Source organism: Capricornis sumatraensis, chromosome 1 (assembly GCF_032405125.1).
Source record: "Capricornis sumatraensis isolate serow.1 chromosome 1, serow.2, whole genome shotgun sequence".
Classification (NCBI taxonomy): Eukaryota; Metazoa; Chordata; class Mammalia; order Artiodactyla; family Bovidae; genus Capricornis; species Capricornis sumatraensis.
Genome location: NC_091069.1, coordinates 251109894 through 251124604, shown reverse-complemented (window position 1 = coordinate 251124604; position 14711 = coordinate 251109894). Strand labels below are relative to the sequence as shown.

The following is a 14711-nucleotide window of genomic DNA, read 5'->3' as shown; positions in this document are numbered from 1 at the left end:
GAACTGTCGTTCTCCAGTGAGATCGCACCCAGCCCAGCATCTGGCACCCCCGGGCCCCCTGGAGGCAGCAGAGCCAAGTAGGCCCCCGAGGCCCCGCCCCCTTCACGGCCCCGCCTCCGACCTCGCCCCAGTCTCCGCCCCGCACGAACTGCCGGGAGGACCTCAGCGCGGCCCCGCCCAGGGGTCGGCCCCGCCCTGCCGCCTATTAGTCCTGCCTCCTGGCCCCGCCCCAGCCCCCGCGGCTCTGGGACTCGGGATCACGCACGACGCATGCACTAGATGGGCCCCCTGGCGTTGCCGTGGCTACGGGAGACGCTCTCCGCGAGGGCGCGCTGCGCTTCCGGGGTGGGGCTCGGCTACAGGAAGTGCGTGGCCGCCCGGGGCCATGGCGGCGCTTGCCGTCGTCTTTCTACTCCTTTGGGCGGCATCCTGGCCGTCGGCCTCGGCCTCCGGCGAAGAGTTCTGGCCTGGCCAGTCGGCAGCCGACATCCTGTCGGGGGCGGCGTCCCGCAGACGGTAAACGCGCGTCCGCGCCATCGGTGGGGCCGGGACCGGGACCCGGAGCACCGGGCCGGGAGGCGGGGCTCGGAGAGGGGGAGCGGAGCGGCGGGGCCTCGGTCTGCCCTACACCCTTGGCGCCCTGGCCTGGGGGCGCGAGCCAGGGTCGCCTGGCGACCGCGGTCTCCCGGAGCCCCTTGGAAGGACAGGCTTGGGGCCACGTTAGGGGGCAGGGCGGAGGACCCAGTTACTTGATACGGAGTGTTCCCTGGCGTTCGAGGAGCCCCAGAATCAGACGTTCGAATGGGGTGGCTCTTAAGAAAGCCCAGCCTTGTTTATCTGCAGGAGAATTTCCGCCATATACAGATGCTGGTTGTTGCGTAGATAAGTTTCAGGAGTGAGAAAGAAGCGTCAGTACCCTACAGCTGTTACTGAGGGAGGGCCTCACCCAAAACAGACTGCTGAATGCAGGGTGTACAGACGGTAGACTGGCAGTTTGGGGGAATTGGAGGCCCAGGCCAGGCATTCCAGCATGGTCTCTCTCGCAGACGGAGGTGCAGAGAAGGGAGGGTGAGACCATAGCAGAGGCAGGAGTCCCCTCCCTGCGCCTTGTGTAGGGGAGTCTCGTGGACAAGGCAGCAGTTCTCAGTGGGAGCTCAGGGACCCCCAAGGTGCCAGGTCATTTTCCTAGAAATACTGGGATGCTGTCTGCCTTTTGCACACACTCAAGAATTGATGCTTTTGAACTGTGGTGTTGGAGAAGACTCTTGAGAGTCCCTTGGACTGCAAGGAGATCCAACCAGTCCATCCTAAAGGAGATCAGTCCTGGGTGTTCATTGGAAGGAATGATGCTAAAGCTGAAACTCCAGTACTTTGGCCACCTCATGTGAAGAGTCGACTCACTGGAAAAGACTCTGATGCTAGGAGGGATTGGGGGCAGGAGGAAAAGGGGACGACAGAGGATGAGATGGCTGGATGGTATCACTGACTCAATGGACATGAGTTTGGGTAAACTCCAGGAGTTGGTGATAGACAGGGAGGCCTGGCGTGCTGTGATTCATGGGGTCACAAAGAGTTGGACATGACTGAGCGACTGAATTGAACTGATGAGTTTACTGTGGGGGTTTCCAGAGACCACCTGGCCTTTGGTATCATAACACAGGCATGGAGAAGCAGACAGGAGAGTACAGGTGTTACCTGACTGAAGAGAGACTTGCAGAAATTAAAAACACTGACACTCTTCTCACTCATGATTTTTGTCTTGAATATACTGGAAATTCATAAATAAGTTATTGCTTTTTTCCCTAATATAGGAATTATTCATAGATTTAACCCACATAAATAGCACCCTTTTGGAGTCCTCAATAATTGTTGCGACTGTGCAGGGGTCTGTAGACCAAGAAGATTGAGAACCGCTACGGGATGAGGGCTCAGATTCTAGCCATTGAGATCCTGCTGGTTTTAGCTGTGAGTTATTGCTGATGGTTTAACAGATGCTGAGATGCTTTCTGTGCCTACTCGAGGGCTCTTTAAATAACTGGTCTCAGAAATGGGTGGGCCGCTGCCTCCACTTTACAGTCCAGAAACTACTGATGGTGCCTGGTGTCGGGGCCAGGCTGTGAATGTGGGCTCTTGGGTTTTCCGTGCAGAGCCCTGGCCCTGAGGCGCTGTTGTCCTGCCCACCCTGCCAGGTACCTTCTGTACGATGTCAATCCCCCCGAGGGCTTCAACCTCCGCAGAGATGTCTACATCCGAATTGCCTCCCTCCTGAAGACTCTGCTGAAGACGGAGGAGTGGGCGCTGGTGCTGCCCCCCTGGGGCCGCCTCTACCACTGGCAGAGCCCTGACATTCACCAGGTCCGGATTCCCTGGTCCGACTTCTTTGACCTTCCAAGCCTCAACAGAAACATCCCCGTCATCGAGTACGAGCAGTTCATCGCAGGTGAGGCAGGTGGTGGTCCTTTAACTGGGGCCAGGCAGTCATTGGTTCTGGTGTGAACGTCCGGCCAGACCAGAGACCTTGGCCAGTGGGGACCGTCTCCCCTCAGGCCTTCGTGTAGGGGCCCTGCTGCCTGCTTCTGTTTTCCCCACTACCAGTGATCTTGGTGTTTTCATAGTGTTTTAGGGAAATAGATCTGAAGCATCTGAGCTGTGTGTCCCCTCGCCTCTGAAAACCCAGGCCGCCTTGGTGAAGTGGAGCTGTGATGGGGAGGCCGCTGCCCAGAGGCCGGCCTCGTCCCAGCTGGACCGCAGGCCTCCCTTTCTGGGCAGGCCAGGCCACTCTCACTTGAAGGAAAGCTCGGTGCATGAGTGGTGCTGGCCGTGTGCTGGCAGAGACATGTAACGCCATGTCTTGCCTTGTTCGGCCTGGCTCAGGGTTCCTGTTTTAATGTTTTTAAGAGAGAAGAGCTGACGATTTCTTAGAATAAAGGTGTTGGAGCACACTGCTCCATTGTTTAGGAAACATGGGCTTAAATAGGGTCACCTCTGCCCCGTGTCCCTGGAGCCGCCTGGAAGAGCAGGTCTCGGCTCCTGAGCGGTGGTTGTGGGACTTCTGCCTTGTGAGGGCCTGGGGCCCTGAGAGTTGCTGGTCCCACCAAAGACAGGCCCACATGTCCTCACCAGGTTCTGTTCTCGCTACGCTGCAGGCCCTGTCCCCTGAGGACGTTTTCCGCTTCAAGGTTAGTACTGTGGGTGCCACAGGCCTGGAGCCTTAAAGTGGCTGCTGCTGGGAAGGCGGACGCAAGGCTGGAAGTCGGCCTCCCTACCCGGGAGGGGATGGGGTGTCCAGTCTGACCCAGCTCCTCCCGGGGGGCAGGCTCGGTCTTGCTCTGCACGGGGCTTGGCCCCCGGGGAACTGGCCCCTGACTTGCTGGTGGGGTGCGGCTCGACCACAAGCTGGGCTGCGATGGCAGACAGATGTGGTCGCTGCTGCTCTGCCAGCCTCATCCCTGGGGCTGGGCAGCAGGGTGAGCACTGAGCCCATGGGCGACAGCCCGCTCAGGTTTCTGCCTGCAGAGGGAACAGGCGTGGGCCACCCCAGAAGACCCTCAGGCCTTGTGCCGTGGGTGTGTCAGCGTCTCAGTTCCGGTGTCACCACCCCTGCCTTGTAGTAGGAGCCCCTGAGCTTCGGGTGTTAGCGCCCAAGCCGAATGAGTGTGGATGGCCCTGGGTTTCATTCACTGTGGCACTCATCCCCAGGCGCTGTCGTTCCGCCTGTGAACACCTCTTCACTGAGCACCGGGTGGTGGCCGGGAGGCTCTAGGTGCGAGGGGAGCGGTGGGTGAGAGGGACACTGACTCCTGCTCTCCTGGGCCCCCCCGTTGGAGAGTGGGGGCCAAGCTTAAGTCAGTGGTGGGGACACGCAGCTCTGGGGCAGGCACCGGAGCCACAGGACGAGAACGCTGGACAGGGTGTGGGGTCTGGGTGGTGGTCGTGGCCTGGGAAACCATCTTTTTTTGGGAGCTGCAGTTTGAATGGCCTCACAAGGGTCAAGAGAGAGCCCTCGAGGAGACAGCTGATCAGGGGTCTGGGGAAGGCGTGTGCCCTGGGCTCCAAGCACCATGGGGAGGGAGCCAGAGGAGGAAGAGCCCAAGAGAGGAGAGGGCAGAGGACCAGCCCTGCCCCCAGGGAAGGGAGGGTATGGCCAGAGAGAGAAGAGGGCCCAGGGCCCGCCCAGGTGCTGTCAGAGGTCAGGGCAGCGTGGGGCCCAGAGGAGCTTCGGGGCTGGACGTCCCCACCCTGGCAGCCCTCCTGCCCCGTCAGACCCCCATGTGCCGAAGTCCTTGTTCCATCGTCTCTCTTGTTACAAGCTCTCTCCAGTCCTGTTTGGGAAGACAGTGTTGTTCCGTACAAGGTGGTTCTCTGAGTCCCCATAACCTGGGCTCTGGTCCCCCTTCTCGTCTGTCCTGTCTCCTCCAGAGTCTGGCGGGCCCTTCATCGACCAGGTCTACGTCCTGCAAGGCTACGCGGAAGGCTGGAAGGAGGGGGCCTGGGAGGAGAAGATTGACAGCCGGCCCTGCATCGAGCCGCCGCTGTACTCTCAGGACAAGCACGAGTATTACAGGTACCGCTGGGAGGGCCACGGGCACGGTCCACGTCCAGGGTGGCTCTCATTGCCGCATCTGGGGACTCAGGCTGTTCAGGAGTATCCGTTTCCACTTCTAATGCATTTGAACCTGGTCGTGGAGATGTCATAACCCCAGGCTGCATTGCTGTCAGAAGAGCTGCCTGGGGCAGTGCTGTCCCTCTGCTCCTCCCTCTGCAGCCTCCACAGCCCCCTTCCCCAGCAGAGGGCCAGAGTGGTGTGGTTCTAAGACCTGGAGGGAGTAGGAGCTCTTGAGAGCAGCATTGGTTTGAGGATAGTTAGGTCAAAACGGGCCCTGACACATAAAGCATTATTTCCGCCGGGTTCCTGTGGGGCCGCCCTGTTTTCCCCTTATTGAACCATCCAGGTTCCTGAAGAGAACATCAGTGGCCTTATCAGATGAGATGAAATTTGTGGTTTCTTAAAAAATTTCCACACTATCACTACCTGCGATCACAACCAAGTTTTCACATAGGAGCCAGCCGAGTTTCTCCAGGTCAGGCTGTGCACCTGGACTTGACTCCCTGCCTGTGGACGAGCACACCACACTGACGGGGTGCCATGGGTCTTATTTTCCAGAGGATGGTTTTGGGGTTACGAAGAGACGAGGGGTTTAAACGTTTCCTGTCTGTCTGTCCAGGGATCGGCCTCCATCATCGCGCCTGTGCTATTGAGAAACACGTCTGCACGGTGAGTGTCTGCGTGGTTGCCGGGTGACGGCTGGTACATGTGTGTGCGTGTGCTTGTGTGCACCTGTGTGTCATGCTGCTGGCACGGCTCGTGGCGGGGGGGAGGGGCCCTCCCTGGAGGGTTAGCTTCCCCCACCCCCAGGGGACCTGGCGGTCAGGATCCAGGAAGCACCCCCCAGCATCACCCCTGGGAGCACTCCCGGGTGGGGCAGCCACGCCTGCTGTCCTCTGGGTGCTGCTTGGAGCAGCTGTGCTCTGAGCCTCACCTTGGTGTGTGTGGTGGGGGGTTGTCTCTGGTCCCACCACTGGTGGGTGGTGCAGTCAGATTCACACCCAGATCCTGCCCCGGGGTCCCGTCTGAGCTGGCGGGGAGAGTTGGAGTCAGGTGCAGGCGGGGGCGGGGGGCTGGAGGAGAGGACGGGGATGAGGGCCGTGGAGTTGTGAGGCTGAAGCAGGGTCAGGGCCAGGACAGGAGCGGGACGAGTGACCGCTGAGGAGCCGGAGGCTGGGGCGGCCTGCAGCTGGTCTTGGAGGCTCACAGTGGAGGAGGAGCTCTTCCCCTTGAGGGGGCGGGGGGTCACTCCTGAATCAGGCCTTCCCGAAGCTGGGCTCTGAGAGGTCAGAAAAACGGCTCGAGCCTGGGCACAGCGCCCTCGCGGCTGCTCCTGGCCCCTCGTGTAGGAAGTCTGTCTGCGCACCTGGGCTTTCTTTGAAGCAGAAAATCAGGCACACGTACACCTCCCCACCCTCACACACATTACCCGCCTCCCCCTCCACACACACACCCTGGGCAGCACCAGAGGGTCAGCAGGAAGGGGCACGGGGTCTCGGGCGAATCCCAGGGTCTGGTGTGTGAGGGAAGCTCCTCTGGAGGTGCGTGCTTGGTTCCAGCATGCCCTGGGAGTTCCCTCCAGGTGTGAGTTGTAGGAGATGTGGGGACCCGGAAAAGGTGGCCCTCCCGTTAGCCACCATCAGTGTCCTGAGCCTGCAGCAGGCACTGAGCCCCTTCCCTGCTCTCTGGGGCCTGGAAAGTCTGCCTGTCCCAGCACTGCCCCATGTGCCAGGATGCCAGGCCAATCCTTCCTGGGCCTTTGTAAACAAAACACAGGTGGGCCCACGTGCTCTGCTCGGTGGGTCCGATCTCCACGAAGAGGGGAAGACGCACAAGGTTGCCAGAGGTTTGGGACCCTGCAAGTCCTAAAACTTTGCATTTCTAAAGAAAGCAGGTCTGGCTGAAGTTTTGGGCTGTGGGGCAGGGTGTTTTTGTTTTTGTTTTTTTGGTCCCATCTGCAGGTAAAGGGATCTGAGCCCAGGGGAGTCTAGTGCCCAGGGACCCCTCCCTTCTGTTTAAGAGACACTGGTGGGAGGGAGCAGGGTTAGGCTTAGGTTGCTGAGACGTGAGGCCAGACAAGGTGGGGCACCCCTACCACACAGATAACTCAATATGTGAAAAGCACTAACCAAAGAGAGGATGGATACGTTCAGTTACACTGAAGTTTAATAAGGCTTGGAGACAAACCACAGAGAGGGATACTTGTAGCCTGTCCTGTGGGACCTAGATGCAGACAGAGCTCCTGAAGGCCGGTGAGTGCAGGGCAGGCAGCCTTGGAGCAGATTCAGCAAAAGACACAATTATGTACATTGTCGGGGGTATCAGGTACACCCTGTTTGTGGTCAGGGAGATATACTGCCCTTAGACCCGAGGAGAGACGCTGCCCCACAGTGCCCTTGGGAGAAAGGGCCACAGGTGTAGAAGGAGGTGGGAGACCCCTGGGGGTGCAGGGGACATCAGGTGGAGGTGAGCAGGCTTGTGACCCTAAGTGCCTGCAGGGGCATCCCATGTGTGTTCCGGAATATTCCTGTGAGCCCCAGACTAGGGAGCTCTTATACCCCTCAGCAGTCGATCATTGGAAAAGCTAGGTTGTGCAAATTCAGAATTGAAGCACAACTGAGCCATGAAAATCAAAAAGCACTGCTGCCTCCAGCACAGGTGATCACGAGGAGCAAACAGCAAGTGAGAAAGCAGAAGAGAAGTCCAGCCATCCCAGGGCAGGGAGTTAGAGAGGCACGGCTGCCCGCCCGTGGGGGTCCCGGGGCCAGGGCAGGGCTGCAGCACGCTCTCCAGGCCCCTAGAGCTGCTTCACAGCCCCGCTTGGCCGTTGGCAGGGTGGGATACCCACGTCTGCAGGCTCTGCTGTGTTTTGTCGTAAAACAGAGTCTTCAGAAACAGTCTCTGTTCTCAGAGGGACCCCAGGCCACCACTGGGTCCATCCCCTCCCATCTTTCCAGAACTCTTCTTCTCCCACCCAGCGCTCATGTCCGTCTCCCTGTTAAGTACACGTGTACTCGCACCACAGGCGTGTTCTCTGCAGAGTGTCCTGTTTGTCTCTTTCCCACTTGGTGGTACCCCTTGGGAGTCTCTGTGAGGTGAGACCCATGAGGTCACTGCAGAGGTTGCCACATTCCTCTGCATCTGTCCTCGCACAGAGGAAGAGGGTTCACGGAACCTGCCTGAGTCGGTGGCCTTTGACTGGTCCCAGGTTTTGCCATCACAAACAGGAACCGTGTTTGCACAGTCATGGGGGAGTGAGGACACAGGTTTTTGCCTGAAACAGAAGCTGGGTCTTGCTTTCCGAGTGGTGGCCGCCGAGCCGTGGTCCCCACGCAGCCCTGGGCGGGGCACTTTGGGCTCTGGAGCTGATGAGTGAAGGTGGACCTCTGCTGTGTTCATTTGTGTTTCTTTGATTTCAGAGTAAAACCATGTTGAAAAGCTCTTTTGAAATGATTTTCTGTGAAGCATCTATTTAAATCTTTTGCCAATTTGTCTCTATAGACAAGTTTTAAACTTACATATTCAAAGTTGTTATCCTGTTTATTCTTTAGAAGGTTTCTATGTGTGTGTATGTGTTATAAATAATCTTTTAGTTCAGTTCATTCGCTCAGTTGTTTCCAACTCTTTGCTATCCCGGACTGCAGCACGCCACGCTTCCCTATCCATCACCAACTCCTAGAGCTTACTCAAACTCATGTCCATCGAGCCAGTGATGCCATCCAACCGTCTCATCCTCTGTTGTCCGCTTCTCCGCCCGCCTTCAATTTTTCCCAGCATCAGGGCTTTTCCAGTGAGTAAGCTCTTCGCTTCAGGTGGCCAAAGTGTTGGAGTTTCAGCATCAGCATCAGTCCTTCCAATGAATATTCAGGACTGATTTCCTTTAGGATGGACTGCTTGGATCTCTGCAGTCCATGGAACTTTCAAGAGTCTTCTCCAACACCACAGTTCAAAAGCATCAATTCTTTGACGCTCAGCTTTCTTCATAGTCCAACTCTTACATCCATACATGACTACTGGAAAAACCATAGCTTAGATTAGATGGACCTTTGTCAGCAAAGTGATTCTCTGCTTTTTAGTATGCTGTCTAGGTTGGTCATAGCTTTTCTTCCAAGGAGCAAGCATCTTTTAATTTCATGGCTGCAGTCACCATCTGCAGTGATTTTGGAGCCCAAAAGAAGTCTCTGATTGTTTCTGTTGTTTCCCCGTCTATTTGCCATGAAATGATGGGACCAGATGCCATGATCTTAGTTTTCTGAATGTTGAGTCTCAAGCCAACTTTTTCACTCTCTTTCACTTTCATCAAGAGGCTCTTTAGTTCTTCTTGGCTTTTTGCCATAAGGGCAGTGTCATCTGCATATCTGAGGTTATTAATATTTCTCCCGGCAATCTTGATTCCATCTTGTGCTTTCTCCAGCCCAGCATTTCTCATGATGTACTCTGCATAGAAGTTAAATAAGCAGGGTGACAATATACAGCCTTAACGTACTCCTTTTCCTATTTGGAACCAGTCTGCTGTTCCATGTCCAGTTCTAACTTGTTTCTTGACCTGTATACAGATTTCTCAGGAGGCAGGAGGTCTGGTATTCCCATCTCTTGAAGAATTTTAAGGCTTTAGCATGGTCAATAAACCAGAAGATGTTTTAATAATCTTTACCATTTCATTATTCTTAAAAATTCTTTCTTATTCTACTTGTTATAGTTTCAGTTTCCACAATTAACTCTGAGCCCCTGAGGATCTTTTTTGGCTTAAAAATGGAGCCTCTGATCACCCCACCTGTGTCCCCCACCCAGGCGTCTGGGAGCCGTCCTCTCCAGGGTTGTCCTGCCCAGGGGGCCAGCCTGGAGTGGATGTGGCCTGCTCTGGAGGGTCCTCTCTGACTCTTCAAGTTGCTTGATGAGCTCAGGTGGGCAGCCTCTTCTGCCCCGCACTTTGAAGGATCGAGTTGACGCTCCCTGAAGAAGGGGCCTGCCTTTTGGCCAAAGGACACACGTGACAAGGCTTCTCTTTTGTTATGATGATCCTTAGAAGCAGCGGTAAACGCTCGCTCACTCCTTTGGGCTAGCTGTGGTGGTTTGGCTTTGCCCTTTACCCAGGAGTGCGAGTTAAGCCACAGCTGTTCTAACATTGAACCAGCTTTGCATTCCTGGTATGAACTCCATTTGTCCTTTGTGTTTTTCTTTTAGTATGTTGCTGGGTTCTCTTGGCTAGTTTTATTCATTTTGTGTATTTGTGTGATTTTTTTGCATTGATAGTCACAAGGGAGCTGGCTGCTGAGCAAGTTCAGTGGCTAGGGCAGGAGAGAGTCTGCGAACGTTTAGAGCCACTGAGGAAGCAGAAGCCCTCTGCAGACGGCCGCCTTTGAGAGGGTCATCAGAGACTTGCCCTCATGCACCCAGCTGACCCCACAGGGTTTGGACCTGCTCAGGTTTTGTCCTGGACTGTTGCCTGGCCCAGGGCCCTCCCATATGACGGTACTCAGTGGAACACATGGGCATAAAGACCTTCTTTTTCTGTTGTTTAAAAATAGGTCTGTGATGTTGGACCGAGCTGAGAACCTCCTCCACGACCACTACGGCGGGAAGGAGTATTGGGACGTGAGTGTTGCCTTGAGCATCTGTGTGAATGTGTGTAGTTTGGGAAATACATCCCCCTCACCCTGCCCCAACACGCATGCACACACACAGAGCAGCTCCTGTGTCCGCCTGCTGACTAGCACAGTGAGGCCCAGAGCATCTGAGGGTGGGCCCACCAGCAAGTGCTCCCCGCCTGCCCACGGAGGTGCTCCTGGGAGAGGGCTGGAGCGTCCTGGGCCCTCCTCCTGCGCCGGCTGTCCCTGCTGCTAGTGCTGGGAGCCTGGACGAGAGCTCTGGCCCCATGTGCTCAGCCGTGGGAGGTGGGCGCTGTCTGCTCGAGTCCTTGACAGTGGGACTGGGCTCTGTTTTGACGGGGAAGTGCTGGCTCTGGTGGACGGATGGTGATGGAGGTGGGCCAAGGCCTTCCGTCCTTCTGGGGTGGGGACGCCTAGTCATCAGGTGTCTGGTTTGGAAAAGAGGTGCAGTCCTGCCCATGGAGGCCCAGTGCAAAAGCATCAGACGTTCCCTGAGAAGAGCCCCCAGCTACAAGGTGGAGACCCAGGTGACGTCAGCACGCCTGGCCTGTCCGGGGCTCTGCCAGGAGCATCGGGATGGGTGGGCGGGCTGCAGGGGCAGCGCCTACCCTCCCACGGGTACCAGAACTGACTCAAAATAGAAGTGGGGGTTGGGCTGGGCAGAGGCCCCCAGGTGAGAGCCCTGCTCCTTGGACTCAGACACCTCCTGAACGGGCAGTTTCAGAATCACAGAAGGGCCGTTGTCATCATGTGGACATGGGTTCTGTGCCTCTCAGCAGCACTGGGCCCCCACCAGCCCTGCAGGGTGGTGACCCCTCAGCACTTTGCCAACCCTGCCAGTCACATTCAAGGGCCCCAGGCCACGGGGACACTTGGGAGTAGAGAGAGCTGCAGCATCGCCCTGCACAGCACGTCGGAGCTTCCCACGCCGGTGTAGTCACACCCCCTGGACGCTCCAAATGGTGGGCTCCACCTTGAATCCACTGCTTGAGGCCCTAGCTCGCTTGTTGCCCTTGGGTTGGACTCCTGATGGATGAGGGGGTTCTGGGGATGAGAGGGAATGCCGGGCGAGGAGGTTTGGTGACGGGCTCACAACCTGTCTTCCTGCAGACCCGGCGCAGCATGGTGTTCGCCAGGCACCTGCGGGCGGTGGGGGACGAGTTCAGGAGCAGGTACCTCAACTCCACGGACGTGGCTGATGGAATCCCCTTTGAGGAGGACTGGACCCGGATGAAGGTACCCGCCCTGCCCCGTAATCCTGGGGGGCGGGGTGCATTTCTCTCTTGAGATGCCTCACAACTAAGCCCTTAAAAGTTAGGAATGGTCTGAAGGGGGCATGCTTGCCCATCACAGGGCTCCTGGCCCTGCACCCCAGTTACCTGAGCTGCTGCTCTTCAGCAGGGAGCCCCGTCCTAGCGTAAACCTGAGGACGCTGGTAATCAGTCCAGGGACAGACCCCATCAGGCCCTGAATCCTGCCTGCCTGTCACCAGCTCAGCCAGTTTGGTCCCCCTTCGCCAGGTCAAGCTGGGCTCCTCGCTGGGGGGCCCATACCTGGGCGTCCACCTGAGGAGGAAAGACTTCATCTGGGGGCACAGGGAGGACGTGCCCAGCCTGGACGGGGCCGTGCGGAAGATCCGCAGCCTCATGAAGGCCCACCAGCTGGACAAGGTGTTCGTGGCCACAGATGCCGTCAGGAAGGGTATTCGGCTCCTGTCCATCTGTTCCTCCCTGGGTTAATAGTGGGGCTGTGTTTGTGTCCTCGTCCCTCACCCTTTGGTCCTGCTTGTGGGCACGTGTGCACGTGTGTGCGAGTCCCTCTTGGCCTGTGTGAGTTGTGGGCATGTGTATATGCGTGTGCTGGTCCCCTGCAGTCTGTGAGTCGTGGGCACGTGTGCATGCCTGTGTGAGTCCCCTGTACCCTGCAGAGTTGTGGGTATGTGCATGCCTGTGCGAGACCCCTCTAGGCTATGCGAGCCCCCCGTGGTGCCCCCTCACCGGCCCCCTCGCACCCACAGAGCTGGAGGAGTTGCGGAGGCTGCTGCCTGAGATGGTGCGTTTCGAACCCACGTGGGAAGAGCTGGAGCTCTACAAGGACGGGGGCGTGGCCATCGTGGACCAGTGGATCTGTGCGCATGCCCGGTGAGCGCCCCCTCACCTACGGCCCACGTTGCCGGCTGGGTCCTCATGTGCAGACAGGGGCCGGTCTGCTTGCCCACCCCTGAGTCCTGAACCCAGGCCGCTTGCTGGTGACTGGCTGCAGGGAACCCCGGCCAAGGAGTGAGGGCCCGGCAGGCGTCTGGGTAGGTGGTGGAAGGGGGATTGCGCTGCAGCCCTGGTGACAACCTGTTCTCGGCAGGTTTTTTATTGGCACATCAGTCTCCACGTTCTCCTTTCGAATTCACGAGGAGAGGGAGATCCTGGGCTTGGACCCCAAGACAACATACAACCGGTTCTGTGGGGACGAGGAGAAGGCCTGTGAGCAGCCCACTCACTGGAGGATTGCGTACTGAGCCCACGCGGCAGCCTGAGGACACGTGTCCGCTCCTGTACCTTAGGCTGGGGACCCCGCAGAGCGGCGCTCTGTGCTGCCTCGGCCCAGTTGTCTCTCTCTGAGCCGGCACCTCTGCGTCCCCAGGACTTGGGTTGCTTTCACTTGGGATCCATCCGGAAGCACACGTCTACAGCCAGCGAGGCCCCCGGTGACGCTGCGGAGGTTCCGGCTTGTCCCTACTGACCTTGGTCTGCGGGGTTTCCAGCAGTGTTGGCAGGCCTGGTACCTGGGCTGCTCCAGCCCTGGGCCAGTGGACACGGTGCTGACCCTGCCTGTGCCCCAGAGCAGTGCCCCTTCTCCCCACAGAACCCCATGCCAGCTGGATGGCAGATGGACCCCACCTCACTGGGGCTGGGCTGAGGCTTGTGGAGGCTGTGATCCCCACCCTTCACCTCGTCCTGAGAGCTCCAGAATGTTCCTCAGGAGGGCCAGGTGCTCTCTGTGCTCATATTGGGGTGAGCGGTGGGGGGAAGCCCTTCCAGGGTTGTCTGCAGGGTCCACCCAGGCGGAGTGGTCTAACGGCCACAGCAACACGCTGGGCAACCGGATGCTCGTCCTTGAAGCCTCTGTGTCCCCGTCCCCCTGCCTTGATGGCAAAGGGAGCAGCCGAGAGGAGCAGGGTCAGTCCAGCCTCAGACCCGGCGCCCAGCTTCGCCAGCACCTGGGGTGACCGCTGATGTAGGTGTGGGCAGCCATGCAGAGTTTGGGGGTGGGACACAACCCTGACCTGCGTCTCCTTCAGAGTCCTAGGTGTCACTCGGCCATGCAGGGTGAAATGACAAGATATTTATTCTTTCTCCGTTTGTACATCAAATGTTAATAAAATACATTTTCTAAAAGTGGTGCTTCTTCTGCCCGAGTACTCTTCTGGCCAAGAGCTGGACCAAGCATTTGGACTTGGCCGTCACCTTCCTCTTTCAGGAAGGCAAGCTGCATCGGTGTGTGTGTGGGTGTGAGCGTGATGGAGGCACTGCCCCCACTGCCAGCCCTTCTGGCCTTTACTCATGGCCCCTAGATGTGTTGGTAAAGAGTCTGTGGTTCCAGACGTTTTAAGAACTGTCTAGGTGCCAAGTGGTGGGAGCCCTGAGGCCATCAGCAAAGCCTCCCACGGTGGAGATGGCTTGGGCTGCTGTGCGGGAACAGAAGGACCCCGCTTCATGGGGCAGGCCAGGCTGGGTCCCCCGGGACACACGTCCCAGAGGTGTCTGGTCGGAGGGTGGGAGGAGCAGGTAGCAGATGACCCCCACCCTCTGGAACTGGCGCCCTCTCTGCTGGGGGTTATTGTTCAGTCCCTCAGTTGTGTCCAACTCTGCAGCCCCACGGACTGCAGCACCCCAGGCTTCCCTGTTTCACTTACCTCCTAAGTTTGCTCAAACTCATGTCCATTGAGTTGATGCCATCCAACCATCTCATCTTCTGTAACCCTCTTCTGCCCTCAATATTTCCCAGCATCAGGGTCTTTTCCAGTGAGTCAACTCTTCATAACAAGTGGCCAAAGTATTGGAGCTTCAACTTCAGCATCAGTCCTTCCAGTGAATATTCAGGGTTGATTTCCTCTAGTACTTACTGGTTTAATCACCTTGCTGTCCAAGGGGCTCTCAAAAGCCTTCTCCAACACCATAGTTGAAAAGCATCAATTCTTTGGCACTCAGCCCTCTTTATGGTCCAAATCACATCTGTACATGACTACTGGGAAAACCGTAGCTTTGATTATACAGACCTTTGTCTGCAAAGTAACATCTCTGATTTTTAACACACGGTCTAGGTTTATCATAGCTTTCCTTCCAAGGAGCGAGCATCTTTTAATTTCATGGCTGCAGTCGCCGTCCACAGTGATTTTGGAGCTCAGGAAAATAAAATCTGTCACTCTGTGTTGTTTCCCCATTTGTTTGCCATGAAGTGATGGGACCAGATGCCATGATCTTTGTATTTGCACTCAGAGG

General features: G+C 57.2%; 1 protein-coding gene across 1 annotated transcript; it reads left to right on the top strand.

Moving 5' to 3' along the window:
- Positions 1-385: 385 nt before the first annotated feature.
- Positions 386-13516, top strand: POFUT2 (protein O-fucosyltransferase 2). Its single transcript, XM_068974353.1, has 9 exons — positions 386-516; positions 2190-2440; positions 4420-4564; positions 5165-5275; positions 10135-10201; positions 11326-11451; positions 11736-11916; positions 12233-12356; positions 12574-13516. The coding sequence occupies exons 1-9, from the start codon at positions 386-388 to the stop codon at positions 12725-12727; spliced, it is 1290 nt and encodes a 429-aa protein (XP_068830454.1). The 3' UTR covers positions 12728-13516.
- The last annotated feature ends 1195 nt before the right edge of the window (positions 13517-14711 follow it).